Genomic DNA, 18,945 nt, shown 5'->3' on the forward strand with positions numbered 1-18,945 from the left:
TCAGTAGCAGACCTGAAAATAATTAAGTGCTCACTGTAGAGCAAGAAAGGCAAAAGTCAATTCAGTGCCCTTCAAATATACAAGCCCTACGGGTACACCTGAAGCAATCTAAGACAGGTTTGCTGTGACCATATTTGGAGAGTAATGGGATTCTTACACAGATCCACAGAACAGGGCAGAACATCTTCCATGCAGCCACTGCAGTTTCCAGGAAAGCACTACAGCTCACTGCTATGCCTGAGTTCTCCCTTTGTTCTCTTCTCTTCTTTTCTCTTTTTCTTCTCTCTTAGAAACACTCAAGTCATTCCAAAGGCAAAAATAAAGTCTCAATAGCCCTGGGAAAGAGCCTTGCCAACAATGAGTTCCTAACCTAGAAATGCTATATGCTCCTTGCCTAATACTCTGGACTCCTGTTTAATTCTAATCAATATATATATATATTTTTTTTTTTATTTATGGAAAATATATATATATATATTTTTTTTTTTTGCATTTGCATGAGGTAGTTCTGTCATAATCTTATCATATTTTACAAACTTGAAAAATAGTTGGTAATCTGCCCAAGACTAGTCTAACCTGGACTAATACAGAAGCAAGCAGCCTCTTCTACAGTGCTCTGGGACTTTCTTTTCCAAGGTGACTATATTATTTAAGAAAAACATAATAATAAATAGCAGGTTTCAGGAGTTGGAACTCTAATTTCAACCTCTACCCAGAACACAGGGTGGTCCTAGGCTTTAGCTTGGCTGCTCTGTTTCCTCCAAGGCCTTTTACAAGTAATGGAGATGTCAGTGCCCTGTCCAATCCAGTATCCCAGAGTAATGCTTCTTGGTAAAAGTTATTTTTGGATGATATTTAGCAGCATGCCCAAAGCTATGAACCAGAGGTAAGGATTATAAAGACATCCTGCACCATCCTTCTATGCAGAATATGAAGCATTTCCTCCTTATCACTTCCTGAGAAGCACAGCATGCATAAAAAGAAGCAGTGTTTTAATTAAGGGTTAACCCTTAATCAGGACTTCGTATAAAATAAGCAAGGTATACTTAAAAAATCATAAAAACAAAGATGTAATTGCTATGAGTTAAAATTAGTAATTCAACTCTTAGAAATATAAGAAAATGTTTGCTGTGTTAGAAAAAGAGTTACTAGTAGTAGCAGTAGTAGAATCAGTAGCAGCTGGCTTTTATTGAGTGTTCACCACATACCAAACTACGTGAAATGCGTTATATATAGCACCTCATTTATCCTCAGAACCATCTTGGTGATCCTCCCATTTTATACAAAGTCAACATAAAGTAAATAAAACATTATGATAGTATCATAAATTTGATGTAAGATTATAATCCTGCTGCATGGTAACAACTAAACAATCTTGGAGTGTAGACCATTGTGCAACTACTGCTGACTGACAGCCTAACTCACTCCCTCACTTCTTTCTGGTCACTTTATGAGTGAGATCTTCCCTGACCACCCTATATACAAATATTAAACTCCCAACCCAGATCTGCCTGAGTCTCCTCATTAAAATATAAGCTCCATAAAGGCAGGGACTTTGTTTTCTCAACGTCTATATCCCAGTACCAAAAACAGTGCCTTGTCTGTGTTAGGAATTTAATGTATATCTGTTGAAGGAATGGATAAATGAATAATTGAGAAACAAAGATTGAATTTTAAATGAATGATTTGCTTTTACTTCTTGATTATAAAAGGGTTCTGTTCTGTAAAAAGACAGAGTCTCTTAAAAAGATTGGGTACGGAATGTGTGAACTCATGACTCTATTTAAAATTTTAATTTAAAATTAAATTTAAGTTAATTAAAGTTAATGGTCGGATGTTCACATGGACGTTCAAAATTATTCTGTTGACTATGTTTTTTTTTAAAATACAAAAGGCCTGTAATTCCATTCCTAGTGACTAAACAAGTTTGAGCATTAAACACCTTGTTAAACACTAGAGACACATTTTAAGTCGGGAAAGTTCACTCATCATTGGACAACATTCTCTGAGCACCTACGTGTGCCAAGCACAGAGAAAGTGCCTGGGAGTCACCACATAGTGAAATATGAGGGTTAATGACCTTCCACTGATATGGGACACCTGCTCTCCCTGACTGCCAACCTCTACCACCTTGGCTTTCTAAAACTAAGTGAACAACTCAAACAAACAGGATTTTCAGTATAACTGACACCCTTGGCAACTTTTATTATCTCTTGCTGCTGGGAAGGCAAAGTAAAAGAGAGTTGCAAATTATAGTTTTCATGTAGGGGAAAAGTCATAACCTTGGCAGACTTTTAAGAAATTTGTAAGAAAATTGTTTGTTAAGGGAAAACTTTCATTTCTGAGTAAGCAAAAATTATGGCCTATATGAGAATCTAAGATAATTGGGTAACACTGAGCTAAAAAATAGAAAGATAAATTTTAATAGGTATTTAAAGTTTCAACATAAAGTGTGCTCTGTCTGCTTTCATTGCACAAGCTTGGTCATTTATCACTGATTGTTGTGAAGAGAACAGCTATTAAGTTATTCAAATAAAAAAAAAACCTGTCAGTTGATGTGACAAATTACTTGCATTATTTACTTATACTGAAGTGTATGAAATTTTACTGATGTTGTTAGAGCCCTGAGCATTACTTGTTTCTCTTTCAGTTTCTGCTTTTAGGGGAAAAAAAGTTAAAGTTATATTACACAATGCAAATTCTTTTTCACAAGTACCTCTAGAGATTCCCGTTTTGCTTAAGCTAAAGATTCTAAGAGTAATAAAATTGAATTCATTTATCCTCCAGAAGAGTTTCATTTTTTTAAAAAAAATGATATTAAAATAAGGGAATGAAATCACAGTTTATTCACAGCATTTTTCTTCACAATGTTCTCTTTACATGTTATATCTACCTGTGGGAAGATTATATGTCATTAAATGGTGATGAGAAAAAAGATTTGGACTTGAACTCACACTCAAACTATAACATGCTCTCGGTTTGTGTGCTGATCTTTTGTCATTAGTTGTGGCACAGTGCACCTGCTGAAAGAAAGTGGTTGACGTCCACTTTCAAATACTGGCATCAGAGGAAATTCTTTAGTCATTTCAAAATTCCGGAAGTAACCACTGAAATAGAATCATAAGCAGACTTGGGATACTAGCCTGGATGGGAGAGCAGTGCACCAGCCTTGCTTAAATACTGTTACTCAAACAGCATTATGACCACAAACGTGGACCAGTTAAAGAGTTTGGCTAATATAAAAGTCAGTGAAAAGTATAAAGCTTATATATTAACATACCCTTTACATTTCTGATGGATTTCTGAACACAAACATGATTTTACTGTGGCACAAAGAACCCTATCTACACATGTTCATAAACCTGTTGGTCCATCTGATGCTGCTTAGCTCCAGAAAAATTCCTTGCTAAATGCATTAGCATATTAATTGGTTATATTTCAAAGTCTGGAATGAAGATGTTTAATGTTATTGTGCCTCAAATCCTTAAGCGACAGCAAATCGTATTCTAAATTACAATACTCACAGCTGATGCCTGGTCTATTACCCCTCGGTCCAGCTGAGTGTTCTGGCTCCTTGTATGGAAACTGGAGAGTCGTATCCAAGGTTCTGAACCCTTCTTTAAGAGAATGATGCTTGTAGTACTCCACAAGTTCCTTTAGGAAAAAAGAATCAAAGATTATTTTTGATAAGGATAGGTTTGTTCTCAAATATATGAACTCCTTGACATATAATTATATACAATATAAGAATGATCAATTTAATGCTAAATTTTCCACAAGTATATGGAAGAGTAAGTAAATGCTAATCTCTCCCTGCTGTCCGGATGTACATGACACCCACCTAGTAATTGTCATTGTTACACAGGCCATTTGTAATGTGAGTTACTCCTTATTGTTATTCATGGATAGAGAACATCCTGTTAGTCTTCAGTCAGATGTGATAAATGAAAAGAAACCATACTAAACCTCAATTTCAGAACAGTAATTATTATTCTTATTTATGAAATAGTTGCCTTTCTACACAAAAATAAAGGGAACAGCTGTTTGCTGAATATATAGCAATTTCTAGTTTCCTGCATTTTCTTTCAACATAGCAGAAAAACAAACTTGATTGTAAATGTACTTTTCCATGGTAAACCAAAGTTGATAAACCATAAACGCCACTTGGTATTGTTTCTGGTTTATGATGAAGTGTTAGTGCCCTTCTCATAGCTCTGCATATTGTCTGGTACTTACAGAGGTCAATAATGTGGTGCTTTCCAATTTTTTCTTATGCCTAATTTGCTTTAAATACATCCAAGCCTAATATAATAACCACTCTTCATCTTTCATACTAAAATTTCAGGAAATTTCTTGAGATGTTGGTTTCACAGATCCTACACAAATCTGAATCCCTCTACTTTAAACAGAAATTGAATAATAATTCATAGTAGAAAAAATGCACATCATTATATGAGTACTGTAGATACAATGTTTCTTAGAAATACTTGAAATAAAATAAAAGCAAAATCACTTTTAACCTAATTATTCAGTGCTTCCATTACAGCACTATTGTTTAAAACAAATAGTATAAATGAGCTCATTTCTTCTAAAAATCCTACTGTCATCAACTGAATCCCTTCACTCAGCAGTTATGTTCAAAGTTCCCCAAACAAATCAACTGGGCCAAAAATCACTCGAAAGAAGAAAAAGAGAATCATCAATGATTTATTTATTATTTATGACCAAAGTTGGATGAGTTGTGGAATGCCTTGTGCGGGGAGCTCCAGAGGTCACAGAAGTTATCTTCTTATCATGAAGAAAAGGCTCCTGCCCTCTAGGAGTTCTCACCCTTGAAGAAAAGTGAGGGGTTATGAGAGTTCAAAGGCAAGAGAGAGAACTTCCTTTTGTGAGTCCAGTTAGAAGGACGAGAGAAGAGTTCACGATGGAGGTAGCTTGGCTTAAATTGAAGAACAGGTAAAATTTCAAAAACCAGGAAAGAGGCAAGTATTACTTGAAGGAGAGCAGACCGGCTGGGAACAGACATAAAGGTGATAAAGTAAGGACCACATTCATAAACTAAAAGGGGCATGGTTTGACTGAAGCATTAGATAAAGCAAATGGAGATTTTTTTCAACTCCCACATCTGTAAAATGGAGATAATAAATCATTTCACAGACTATAGTAAAGAACATATAAAGTGCCTGGTACAAGTGAATAATCATAACAGCCACCATAATCCCATGTGCTAGGCCTTTTACATAGTTTTTCACAATCTTCACACAAGAAACAAGAGATAGGCCTTGTACCATCAATGCTCAAGTCCCAGTGAGGTGAATCTCACTGTTAATTGTGCAAGGTTGTATAGCTGGCGTCTGTCTCCAAAGTTCGTGCTCTTAACTACATCACACTATTAGCAAATAGTACCTGGCAAATGTCAGTACACAAAAAGGGAGGCAGCAAAAGGGAAGGAACACTTGCTAAATCTCCATGATGTACAGGAACTTTGTTTCCTTAGACCTAAGATGCTAGGGTTTTATACACATTACATCTATAACTTAAAAAAATGTATATTTCTTCCATCCTGTCTTCCTTCCTTGGGCCCAGATTATGGGGTCCTTGATGAAGCAAAGGAATCTAGAATCTGACCAACTTCAAAAAAAAGAAAAGAAAGAATGAAAGTTTATATCCTCAAAATAGCTTCAATGATCACAGTATGGCATTTGTATTATAGTGATTTTTAACATGGTTTGTAAAGGCAAAGTATGGAATTAAATTCTACTTAGAGACCAATATTACTATTTACCTTTATTTTTTTTGTGTGAGGAAGATTTGCCCTGAGCTAACACCTGTTGCCAATCTTCCTCTTTTATTTTTTGCTTAAGGAAGATTAGCCCTGAGCTAACATCTGTGCCAATCTTCCTCTATTTTATATGTGGGTTGCCGCCTCAGCATGGCTGACGAGTGATGTAGGTCCATGCCCGGGATCCGAACCTGCAAACCTGGGCCACCAAAGCAGAGTGTGCCAAACTCAACCACTATGTCATGGGGCTGGGCTACTATTTAATTTTTTTTTAAAATAAAAGGCAAAATTTTGTAAGGTCTCTAGAAGAACTGTACACATATATATTTTGTGTTGCTGATGCAAATGATATCAAAGAGTTGTTTTCTTAGTCTTATTATTTAAACTGAGTAAAATATGAAAATAAACCTTAATTATAAACCAGAAACTTGGAACTTCAATGTAATTTTATTATAAGTAATATGAATTTTATGCATTATATTATGAATTAGTATGAATTAAAGTTTATGTGAAGTTGGCTAGAAACCATAGAATTATCATACTGAAGAGGACGTGGTGATCATTTAATATCTACCCACCTCCAAATGTTATGGGAGAATAATGACTTTTCCAAGGCCTAAGGTCATGTGGCTTGGTAAGCTGCAAAATACCCTTTTCTCACTTCGCTAAGCATGGAAGGTATTTGAGTTCCATTTTTACAGTCTTATGAGAGTAAATTTTCCTACATGTTTCTAACTGGGTAGAATTAAATAGTGCCCACCGTGGATCTTTTCCAATTTATGCGTTGATGCTTTCTGTATTTTAGTCTAATCCACCCCTGCTTTAGCAGTCATTGACCTTCAGGTACTACAAGTAAATAAGAAGACTTTAAACAAAAGAAATCGCTAAGCTTTCCTTATCTCACACTGACACAGCAGTGTCAACAATTCAAGTCTCTCTGAAAAATAATGAGTGAGAGCATCATTCCAATTACCAAGGAAACAGGCAATGGAGATGATTTATAAACAGCATTTGGACATGGATTGTCTGGCATACATGAAAATTAGAACAAAATTAATGCCTTGTAATCTGGATAAAGAAATTCATTTAGAATTTGAATTTAATGACTAAGAAACACAAAGATTTTGATTAGTCAAGCTATTGAGACCCAAGGGAAAAAGGTTAGGTCATAACCCCCTAAGGCTAATCTTCTCTTTGAGAAACTGGCTAACTCAAAACAAGTTCTGGAGTTTGCTTGTGTTTTACATCCTTTCCGAATTAAAATTTAATTCCAAGCCCTAATGAGTTTCATAAGCAGAAGGCTATAAGTTTACCACCCGTAATGGGAGGATCCCGAACTATTCTTGAGAAACAACTCAAATCCACAGACCACTCCGTACTTACACTGGGAATTGTGTTACTTTACAGCAACATGATAAAAAGTGACTCCTTGAAGTTGTATGATGCAGGTTTAGAGAAGCCCCTACATTGCCAGAGTGAAGGCAAAGACGCCTGTTAACCCTCTATCTCCCTCCAAAGGGGCTGGTGACTGAAGTAGAAGCCATTCCTTCTGACAAGTATCCATGTGGCATTTCCTAGCTTAGGTTCAAAGGACAGCACTATTGTGAGGTTCTTGGTACAAACGGATTTACTAATTTGAAAGCTTTTTTAGAACAGTGGAGTCTTTTTTTGAATTCTGCCAAAACACCGTGATTTCACATAGTCAGGACTCCATATAAATTTGTTAAACAAAGGAACAGGAACAAAGAGGAGGGGCAGCTCCAGAATAGTTCAGCTGTCTCTTCAGCAATTTTTCCACTTATTTACTAAACCGGACGAAAGTATTTTTCTAAGACTGATTTTTCAGCTCCTTGTCTTGCTTTTTATAATTATATCCTTGTGCTAATGTTTTCAGTTTCATTGTAGTTTTGCTATTAACTCTTAATTCCCTCCCTCTAACCCACTGTGTGACAAGTTCCCTTACAAAAGATCCCCAGATGTGGAGGAAAAAACAGATGCACGCATCTCTAGCAATGGCATTTCTGATATTTTACACCTACTATATAAGGGGAGCTTATTTTAGCTCTATGACAAGAATTCCCTTTCCAGAACAACATTGCAGAAATTTTCACCACTCTCTGATACAAATTATTTGAATTCTGGGTCTCTATTGCTTTTACTATAATCATAGCTTTATATGCAGATAGCAGCTCAAAGATCTATGTCCACTAATCCAGGTCACGCAGTATTTACTGGCTTTTCACATCTAACCTCAGCTGCTGAAGAACGTCCTTGAACCCAGGTGACACAAAGCTGAATTGATCGGCCCTTTCCAGTGACTATTCCTTTCATCCTCTTTGCTTGTCTCCTCTGATGGGAGTTCCTTTTGTTCCTTTTAAAGTGGGCAAGGCTGGCAGTCATCTTCGGCCCCATAGCATTTTTTTTAAGTCTCATACTAACTGTGATACTGTGGAGCAGCCTTATTACCATCCACGGAAGTTCTGCAGGTGAAAGCTAAAGCTGCTGTGTCTTGCAGGGAAGTGGAGACCCCCCGTGCATGCTTTTATCATGTCTCAGTTAGGGCTGCCATTCATTATTTGTGCATCCACTTGCCACCTCCTTCCTAGGTTTTCATTTTAGGGAGAATGCTCAGGCCCACTTCTCTCTCTGCACAGTCTGCTTGTTCCAACAGAACGTAAGACACCTCCAGCAGGGAGGATGCCTGGCTCTTGGTTACCAACTTGAGTTTACATTTTCCAGAACATGATCTTGCTGCCCATCCTTAGCTTTTGAATCAGGATGTCATATTTATGTCCAGAGAGCTTTTCTTAACTTTTCTTTCAACTCAAGATGCTTCAGTTTCTTTAAAACATTAATCCCTGTCTTGAAGCAGTTCTAAATTTTTAGATAAGGCTTTCAAGCTGGCCTTTCCTAAGGCTCTCTTACATTCAGTTTTAACTTTAATGTTAACATCTGCAAAGTGCTTTGAGATGTTTTCCGGAAGGATGCAGGATGTATCTTTTGACTGACGGTTCAATAAATGAGTGGTCCTTCCCAATGTAACTCAAAGTACTTAGCAGAGTGCTACAAATGCATCTTACGTTCCTTATCTAAATTCTTCATTATCTCAAGAAACTCTCTCAAACTTGACAAACAGACTTGAGACTGTTTTTGAGAAATATGAACTTTTTCTTACTGTCAACAATGCATATATCATGACATAAATGCACTATTTATATGATATATACATAATATTGTTATACACTGATAAAATTATTAAGCTGCAATTTTTAAAATTGTAGGAATTAATAAAATAATCTTTGCTCATTTGAAGCAACTTGGTAACAACATACTATTTCAATTTAAATATAAAATTACCATGAAATATCAGTTGCTGTGTGGTAAAAATGTCACCTTGTTAATCTTCAATTGTTCAAGGTAATGAAGGACAGCCATAGCACAGATAATTTAAAATAGCAGAAAAAACAAAAACTTTTCCATCTAACATTTTATTGCATTTTTTATGAAATGAACCTAAATGTGAGAGGCATTTTACCAATTACAGCTTTTTATGCTATAAATTAAAATACCTTCCTCTGCCTGAACGAAGAGATAGAGGCAGACGCAGAAAGAGGAGAAAAGAGATGCACACTAAAAATTTGCTGTGTGTCATTCAAACACAAGGCAAAATTCACAAAAAATAACTAAAGTTGATTGTATTTGAATTTGTCTATTAGTCTAAGAGTCATACAGAGTGTAGGCTCTGAAATATTATCTAAAACATGCAAACCTAGTTTACACTGAAAAATACGACTAGGGCAATATAAAACAATTGGAGTTCTTAGAATTTTCAGGATGCTGCCGCAAAATTATAGTATGATTCTCTCTGAACAACTTTTCAGTGAGTAAAATTTCCAAAAAACTATAGAATTAAACTGACCTTTCTAATAAGAGAAAAATAAGGACCACAGATGGAAAAGAACTAATCAATGCTTACCATTAAACTTTTAAATTTTCTATTTTCTGCAATGTGAAAAAAGCCATCTCTTGTTAAAATCTTGATGTGCTTTGCTTCATTATTGTACCTGTGGGCAATGAATAACTTATGAATATAAATGTGTTTTTAATCAGTAGAAATCAATAATTACCAGAGGGCATGCCCCAATAACATTATAGGAATTAATTCTGAAGACAAAACATATAACTATGCCAATACACTGGTGACAGCTAATTAACAAAATATATTTACTAGATTGGTTGAAGATATAACCAATATTTAAAGTGAGAAGGGGGGAGTTAGATTTGACCAATAGTTATGCCCAATTTATTTAGTAAGTTCAGTTTGAGAGTATAGAAAAACAAAACAAAATCCAGTAATTTATACTCTTAGAATTTACTAGAAACATACACACATCAAGTCACCAAAATACAATGTCATGATAGAAATCTAATTATGCCAATTAGCAGCCTATAACACTTAATACTGTTTTTCTAACAGATATTTTCAAGTATTAATGAACTGTCTGGATAGATGCATTATTTCTACTGCAATTAGAACATTGGTTTTCAGCTTCAGTGTTATACATGTCAGATGGTCTATGCAATTATGAAAACAGGAAATCTATTTCTGTAAAAGTACTTGTCCTACTTACTTAATGCTGATTGCATATTCTCCTGATTCTTTGGTCCTGTGCCTCACAAGGTAAGTACTATTCACTCTATTAATAAGTTCAGTTTCTGCCTGCAATCTTTCCATCGCTCCAGCATACCTGTAAGAAACAACGACACAGAAAATTTGGCTAATGTACCTGGAAGAGAACAGAGGCTAAAAATAAGTATCTGTCAGGATTTTAATTTAGCGTCAGATTTGAGCTGTTTTTACTTCTATACTAACTAACTACACAGCTTCAAAAAAAATGCAGGAAAAAGTCCTTAATCCATCCAAATACAAATGCTCTACAAAGCTAACAGTAAAGTGAACAATGCCTAATACACAGTAGGCACCCAGAAAATACTTATCAAATAAATAAATGGGACAAAGAGAGGAGTCAGTAGGTATTGAGGTAGAAAGCGAGTTGCAGTGAGTTTAGAGCCAAGAAGGAAAAAGACTTGTAAGGAGGGATTACCCTGCATAAGACACACACAGATACGTACACACACATGTACACACACACACACACCCCTCCACAAAACTTCACCTTTTCTATGTACACCATGAAATGAAACCTCCTTTGAGCATCTTTTTCAGAAAACTCCAGTAACAATTTACATTATTTTTTAAAAATTATTTTTTGGATATAAGATTAATTCCTGTAGTCCATAATTTTCAAAACCAATTTTCCTAAGAAATTAGCAGCCGTGAGTAAAATATATTTTTAAAAGATAGATATTTTTCAAAACCAGAATTCAATTCTTCCTAAACTACGTTGGCCTGAAACATACCCAAATTCCATTAACAATAATAATAAAAGGCCCAAATTCAATGTTAAAACATTCTTTAGTGACCCTTCACATCACATACAGGCTTAGCATTTCCTGGAAAAATATATGCGATTTTGGGGAATAAAAGTTAAAGGCAAAATTTTATGTTTAGATAGGCTCTCTTTCAAAGCTATTCATGAATAGCTATTAATTCATGAATTAATATTCCAGAAAATTCTCTGATTCATATGTAGATTTATGTAACTCAGTGTAAATACTCACCTTTAACCTACACTAGATATTTATTTAAAATATACACAGTAGGCATTCAACAAAAGTTTGTTGAAGGAGGACATGTGAGGTTTCCCCCAAGATAGAAGAGCTAAGGGCATTTTATGCAGATGGTACCTTGGGTTAAAAGCGCAGTTATGATAACCCATGAACTATGAGTACCTAGTATGGTCTGACTCACACCTTCCTCTTCAATCTTATCTCTTATAATCCCCTTCTTCACCAGTCTCCAGTGTTCTTTCAGGTCCAGGAATTCACCAAGCTCCTTTTGATCTTAGAGTCTTCTCATAGACTGTATTCTTGTTTGGAAAACACTCTCTATCAACACACATTCCTTCTCATTATTCAGGTTTAGAGAGAGGTCTTTTCTGATCATCCCCTCTAAAGAATGTCATCCTGCATCTTGCACTCTCCAATCCATTATTCTCATTACAGTATTCCTATTTTCCTTCATGGTGCTTATCATAATTAGTATAGTATATGCATTTTTATCAAAGTAACATATAAATATAGTTTTAAAAGTCAATTTTTTAAATAGTTATAATACTATATTTTATTTTATATTTTATATAATACTATATTTATTTTAAATATATTATAATACTATAATAATTATAATGAAAAAGTAGCATTACCCCATCTTCTACCCCAAGTCCCATTTCAAGTATTTTATCTATGTTTTTCTCATTTCTACTTGTATATTTATAAATAACATGATTAAAATACAAGAACTCAATTTATCAATTTTAGATGTCAGAAAGGAAAATAATTTTTTCTCCACTTATGCTCATTCATTTATAGTGCTGCTCCTCACTCTTCTTTCTATAACCCCTACAAAGTCAAGCCATCGTCTGGCCCAGTTTTGTCATATTGTCACGTTCAAAGAACACTTGACATCCAAAAAATAATTCGTCAAGTTTTTGTTTGCTCAGCCTTCTTTGTCTCTATCACAAATTCTTTCCAAATTCTCCAAGAGAACTATAAACTCCTCAATAATACATTTTTCAACACCAGGAACTGTACCTGTTCATTTTCTTCTATGGAGACATTTATTTCTCCTGAGCCCTCTACCTTCTTGGTCCAATCAATACTCCTTGCCCTCTAAGCCTGCTGAATTACTGTCGTCCTGGGATGTCCCTTTGCTCCCAATTCCTGGATTCTGTCTCCCTCTTTCTTGATTTACTAGCTCATCCATCAGCTTCCTACAAATGGATACATGGGATATAATACTCAGAAGGCCTCACATCTATGAAAATATTTTTATTTTACTTAACAATACTTAATTTAGAACTTCGATGGGTATAGAATTCTAGGCGAGAAATTATTTTACCTCTCGAATTTGAAGGTATTGCTCCATTGTCTTCTAACTTTCAATTCAATGTCATTCTGAGTTCTGATTCTATGTAGGTGATCTATTTTTTTTCCTCCCCAGAAACTTTCAGATTCTTTCTGTATTCCCTATATTGCAAATTTCGTGATAATGTGCCTTTTGGTTATGTGTTGCACTTTTTAGTTCAACATTGTCCTGGGCTCTCAGTAGCACCTCTGATTTAGAGCCACATATCCTTCAGTTCTAAGAAATTTTTGTATTATTTTTTTGATAATTGCTGCTCTCAGTTTTCTCTTTCTGGAGTTCTTACTAGTTGAATGCTGAATTTCTTGTGTTGATTGTCTGATTTCCCTATCTTTTCTCCCATATTATCTATCTCTTTGATTTCTGGAAGATTTGCTTAACTTTATTTTCTAACTCCTCTATTCAATACTTAATCTGGAAGAGCTCTTTCCTGTTTTCTGATTGTTCCTTTTATAAAACATCCAGCTCACTTCCATGGATGTATTATCATCCCTTAATTTTGAGAATATAAATTAAAGGCTTTAAAAAAAATCTTCTGCTCATTCTAATGTCTGTATTTTCTTCAAGTTTTTTTCCCGTTTATTTTATTTGTTCTCTAGTTCAAGGCTTTTCTCAAATGTCTAGTTACTCTTTGTTGCCTGTTCATATTTAAGAAGAAGGCATTCAAGAATTGACTGGAAGCTCCATGTGTGTGGGCACCAAGGTAGGCCCTTGGGTAGAAACCTGATCATTTGGCAAGAACCTGACAGTGGGGCTGGATAACACCCAAATGCTAGGATTTTAGGTTTTTTACTCTGAGTCTATTCAGTTTCTTTAGAGAAAAGTGTTCCAAATTCCTGTCTAGATGCAAGGAGAGGGTAGTCTGTGTGTGTGACACCCAGCTGCCACAGTATTGGAATTGAGCTATACGAAGGAACTGGAGATCACTGCCCTTCAGTATAGAGACTTTTCTTAATTTGACTCCTCTGTTTTCAGTGTGGCATTTCCCCAGTCTCTTCTGGGCCTGGTCTTTCCAAGTCTAGGCTCTATATGGCTCAATTTTTCCACATAATATACTTCTAACTCCAAAGTCTGCTAAGGTAGGAAAAAGTAAGTTGCCTGACTACTTGGAGGACGGGGGAGGGACCTCAGCATCCATCTCCTGTTCTTCATACAGATTTTCAGACAGTTCCCCAGTTTTCAGCCCCTTGCCTCATCCCTGCCTTCCTAACACCCCAAAATCTAGATTGCTGAAGATAATCATCTTGATTTTTTGTTTTATTTCATGGCCTATATAAGAGACAAAGTTTACCTAGTGGGAACCACTTGTTCTTAAATGTGGAAATAATGAAGAGATAATACAGGTGGAGATATCCAACTTCTCAATGACTTGAGACCCACATGTCATCATTCAGCATAATTTTCTCTAAACAGTTTAGTATTTCTAAACTGAAGGTTCCATTTTGTGGTATAGTAGACCATTTTGTTCCCTGGCAGAAGGCATTTCACATGAAACTGCCCCCTTAGTGTGAATAAACTGTTTAAGTTACTCAAGGGAAAAAAAAAGTAATTTTAAAATTCTACTATGAAATGTCTTTATTTCTTCCTATTTTCAAGACTTTTCCCTCATCATAACACCTTGATTTTTTATCGTTAGGAAAAATACTATTCTAACTGCTCATATTTTCAATAGAATTTTACATATTGGCAAGGGTGCATTTTATAACAAAGAATTTAAAAGCTAATCTCCCGTGTCCTGAATGGTTCCCAGGTACCTTATCAGTTTATTTCATAAAATCCATGCAGTTTGTGGCATTAGTATTTACCTCCAAAATCATTACCCTTATAACTATTATGCCCAGTTACATGAAAAATGGTAAAAGAAAAGAGAAGGAAACTAATCATCACATTCTCATGATTCTACCAGTTCTTGATGTTTTCCAGTGGGATTATCCATGCTATCAGCACTATTCTCCAAATTTAGCTCCTGTCAGGATCATGATTTTTAATTCCACGGAAACTAAGATTTCAAATTTGTCCTGAAGCAGGTAAAAATGTAGCAAAGATTCTATTACAAACCTCCTACAATTTCTTCAGCAAGCTCAGTGCTGAAGCCCAGGGAGAGACGTGAGACAGCAGATAGTGCCTACGGACGGCAGATGTGACTGCGGAGGGAGAGCGCGGGGGCTGATGGGGAGAGGAATCCCATACTTTGGACAATGTATTCCTTCAGTAACCTGGCATTTTCCATGCTTTGGTTATGTATCAGAAAATAATCAGGATATTTAAAAAATATCAGACAACTCAAGTGTTATCTACACTTGCAAACTGATAGTACTATATACTCTCAGGATATGTATACAAATGAGATATTCTAATATCTAATTTGTATGCATATACTTCAATATTAAGGAAATGAAAATAGATGAAATCATTCTAAGAGGAGCCAAACATAAAATTTAGGGAAACAAATATAAATGAGTAAATATGCCCACGTTTTGTACTTTGACAGGCAGTATGGCAACGTACAGATGGCATAACTTGGAATCCCGGCTCTACCACATTCTAGTTGCATGGCCTTAAACTTTGTTTGCTCATCTATAAAAATAATAATAATAACAACCTTCCTTATAGAGATGTTGGAAAAACAAAATGAAATAGAATGTGTAAAATACTAAACACATGGTAAGTAGTCAGTATATATTAGTTATTATCATATGATTATCAAAACTATTCTGGATTCTAAACAGATTTTTTCTTGTTGAAGATATCACTGTCCCCTTAAATTCATCATGTCTAAAAAATAATAATCACTATCCACTTTGCTTGTTTCCATTAATGATAATGCTAGATAATACAAGTGGTAAGTGAGCCCCATATAAACATTAGATATAGATATATCTTGCTCCTCCTATAATACATGTTGTAAATTGTATTTTTAGGATCTACTATCCTTTCTGGGCTAATTTTTAGTTTCAGACAATGGAATCATATTTATTTTTTTCTCTGCTTCATGAAATGTACTTTTCTAAAATAAGAGATACATATTTGCCTATGTCTCATTTCTTTCTGTGACTGTTATAAGCCTTGAATTTACAGTCAAGTGAACATGTGTGCACACGTGCACACACACACACACACACAACACTCTGATAAAGATATGGAAAGGTCAGCAACATATAAATTCATTATGTTCTTTTGTTGCCTCCGAAAACACCTTTATCCAGGACAAATGGAAATGGAATATGGTTTACTACCCCCACGTTTAAGGTGTCCTCGAGCTAAGGGTATGGTATTTCAACTTAGCTACATAAACATTTTTAATACTTACCAGGGTTGGCAAGAATAATCTACTGGTTTGGGCACCTAGGATATAAAAAGGCAAAAATAGATTAAGTTTACTTAAGGGAAGCATTTAGAAATCAATCATTAATTCAGTTCGGCTGACTCAGCTCTATAAAACTGTAAGTAGCACGGTCCTGGAACTATCCATCGGCAATTTTATACAGAGTGAATCATAGTATATGTCAGATAAGTAGAAAATAACTCATTTCACTTTAATTCATTCTTTCTTTCATTCATTTTACTGCCACTGTACCTCCAAGGGGAGAGATAACAGGAAAAATATGAATTAGTAACTTTTGGTATTTATTATCAAGGCACTTTAATCCCATCATAGGAAATTAAAATGAAAATGTTAAGAAAACCAAATAGCACTCTGCCTTCCCAGACAGCGGGAAAACTGGCAAAATAAACAACATATACTAGATACAGACTCTTATTTTGTAACACAAATTCTAAACTCTGATTTTGAAAGTCTACCAACTAGAAAACCTTTTATTCATGAAAAAGTCATGGGAAATACTCATTTTTTCCTTTTCTCCTATGGAGCTTTGCAAAAGAGGAAAACATTGCATTTTCTATGCAAATAAAGAAAGAAAATTTCTAGTTGCTGATTGCAACTAGAAAAGGAACAAAGCCAAAGAAGGTATACTAATAATCATAAAATAACAAATAAAATACACACTTGTAAAGGGGGACAAAGTTTATAAATTCCTAAGAAAAGACTGGGCGTACAGTTTGTCTTGTGTTCAGAAATTTTTCATGAATCATCTGAGACTTTGATGTACACATTCCATGGTCGTCCTGGGCCTTTTTATATTGGGTGATTAAAAATAGTTACCCGCATTTGTAACAGAGGTCTGATCAACGTGAATATGTCTCTAGTTACGTCGGTTTTCAAAATAGGCTGTTACTATTTTGACCTTCCAGGTTAAGAGTTACATATAAAAAAGTTCTTTCTGGTCAGAACATCTCTAAAATTATTAATATTTAAATATTTTTACCCTATGGATCACATTTTTAATTTCACCACCACGTAAAATCCTGATACATAGCAAATAACACTGAAAGTAAATTATACCCATGCAAACCCTGCAAATATTTTCTTATACCATTTGTTTTCACAAATAGAAATCAATTTCAACAGTTTCCTTTTTGATGATAATACATATATGGCCTCTAAAATCTGATGGGAAAAATATCTCCTCCTTCCCTCTTTGTATTCTTTAAGTGTATTTTTATTCCTAAACCAATCTCTCTCCCTGGAGAACAAAAAAAAAAAAAAAAGAGAGAGAGAGAGAGATAGGAGGGACGAGGATGAAGAACTTCAATATATTCTGGCTGTGGATTCCCTTGGCTGGGAAAAGGCTGGTGATCCACAAAAATGAAGGGTGACATAAAATTCTAGAGCAAAACAGATATGTGAGGCTGTCCCATCTTGATGTATCCTTCTGGATCTTTTTCTCTCTTTGGTGGGCGTATTCTGATGTGTGAAGAGACAGGACTATCTTCTCAGCTATAATCCCCATAACCAGAGTGGGATCCTGTCCTTTTCCATTTGCCATGGGGCCTCCCATTTCTTTTATGTGTACTTTGGGCCTTTGTCTGGACAGATATTTTATATACAAGACTATAGATAATTTTCTTCTGCATACTCTCTCATCTTTGAGCATATTCTCCTCTTTGACCATTTTTCCCTAATGCCTTTTTCTGTCTTCATCATAGACAGTTTACATTGTTAAACTTTGGCTATAGACACATAGTTTTAAAAAATATGTTACTGGGGGGCTGGCCCCGTGGCCTAGTGGTTTAGTTTGGCATGCTCTGCTTCGGCGGCCCAGGTTTGGTTCCCAGGCGCGGACCTACACCACTCGTCGGCGGCCATGCTGCGATGGCAACCCACATGAAAAATAGAGGAAGATTGCCACAGATGTTAGCTCAGGGCAAATCTTCCTCAGCAAAAGAAAAAATTTACTGGGAATAAGCATGCATGTAAAATAATATATAAAAAGATATATGCTTCTCCCTGAAGTACATCTTATAAAAGTTAGATGGGATAGTTAGAAGTGAATTTTTTGTGTTTGACTAGAAATGTCATTATTTCATTCTCATTGAGGAAAGACAGATTTCTAAGTTGACAGTAATTTTCTTTCAAAACTTTGGGCACATTATTCTTACTGCTCCAATATTGTTTTAGATATTGAAGTTTCACATTTTAGAATCTCCATTTTTTTATAGTTGCTATTTCTCTGCTATCTATGTATTCATTATGAACATATTTTCCTTTATATCCTTGAGCATAGTTATTATAGCTACTTTTAAAATCCTTTCCTGCTAATTCCATCATCTGGGACATCTCAGGGTCATTCTCCTTTGATTACCTTTTCTTTTGAGTATGGTTCACGTTTTCCTGCTTCTTTGTATATTGAGTAATTTTGGATAGTATCTTGGACAATTTGAATGATATGCTGTAGAGGCATTGGGTTCTGTTATTTTCCTACAAAGAGTGTGGCTTTTCTTAAACCAGGCAGTTAACTTGGTTGAACTCCAACTGCAAACTCTGTCTCCCTTAGGTGAGAAGCAGCTGAATTCTCAGTTGAGTTCTTTTAGCCTAACCTAAGCTGCTTGGAGACTGCACCACTCAGCCAGAGACTGGGGCAGAATTTAAACACAGAATTTGAGGTTTTCTCCCCCTCTGACTCTTTCCTTTCTAAGATTTCCTACCTCCAATCCAGAGAGAATTTGTATTTGCACTGGGGGCACAATCAATATGGAATCATTTAAAATTATATCTCTA

General features: G+C 35.3%; 1 protein-coding gene across 1 annotated transcript in view; it reads right to left on the reverse strand.

Annotated features, from left to right (window-relative positions):
• VAV3 (vav guanine nucleotide exchange factor 3) overlaps positions 1-18,945 on the reverse strand; it is a 352,245-nt gene that overhangs the window by 19,723 nt on the left and 313,577 nt on the right. Inside the window, exons 22-25 of the mRNA XM_058538664.1 lie at positions 16,138-16,172; positions 10,414-10,530; positions 9,759-9,846; positions 3,525-3,654 (exon numbers count right to left, since the gene is read on the reverse strand). Of these exons, the coding sequence (XP_058394647.1) occupies positions 3,525-3,654; positions 9,759-9,846; positions 10,414-10,530; positions 16,138-16,172 (370 nt within the window). The remainder of the gene's footprint in view (positions 1-3,524; positions 3,655-9,758; positions 9,847-10,413; positions 10,531-16,137; positions 16,173-18,945) is intronic.

The sequence above is a fragment of the Diceros bicornis genome, chromosome 4, assembly GCF_020826845.1.
Source record: "Diceros bicornis minor isolate mBicDic1 chromosome 4, mDicBic1.mat.cur, whole genome shotgun sequence".
NCBI lineage: Eukaryota > Metazoa > Chordata > Mammalia > Perissodactyla > Rhinocerotidae > Diceros > Diceros bicornis.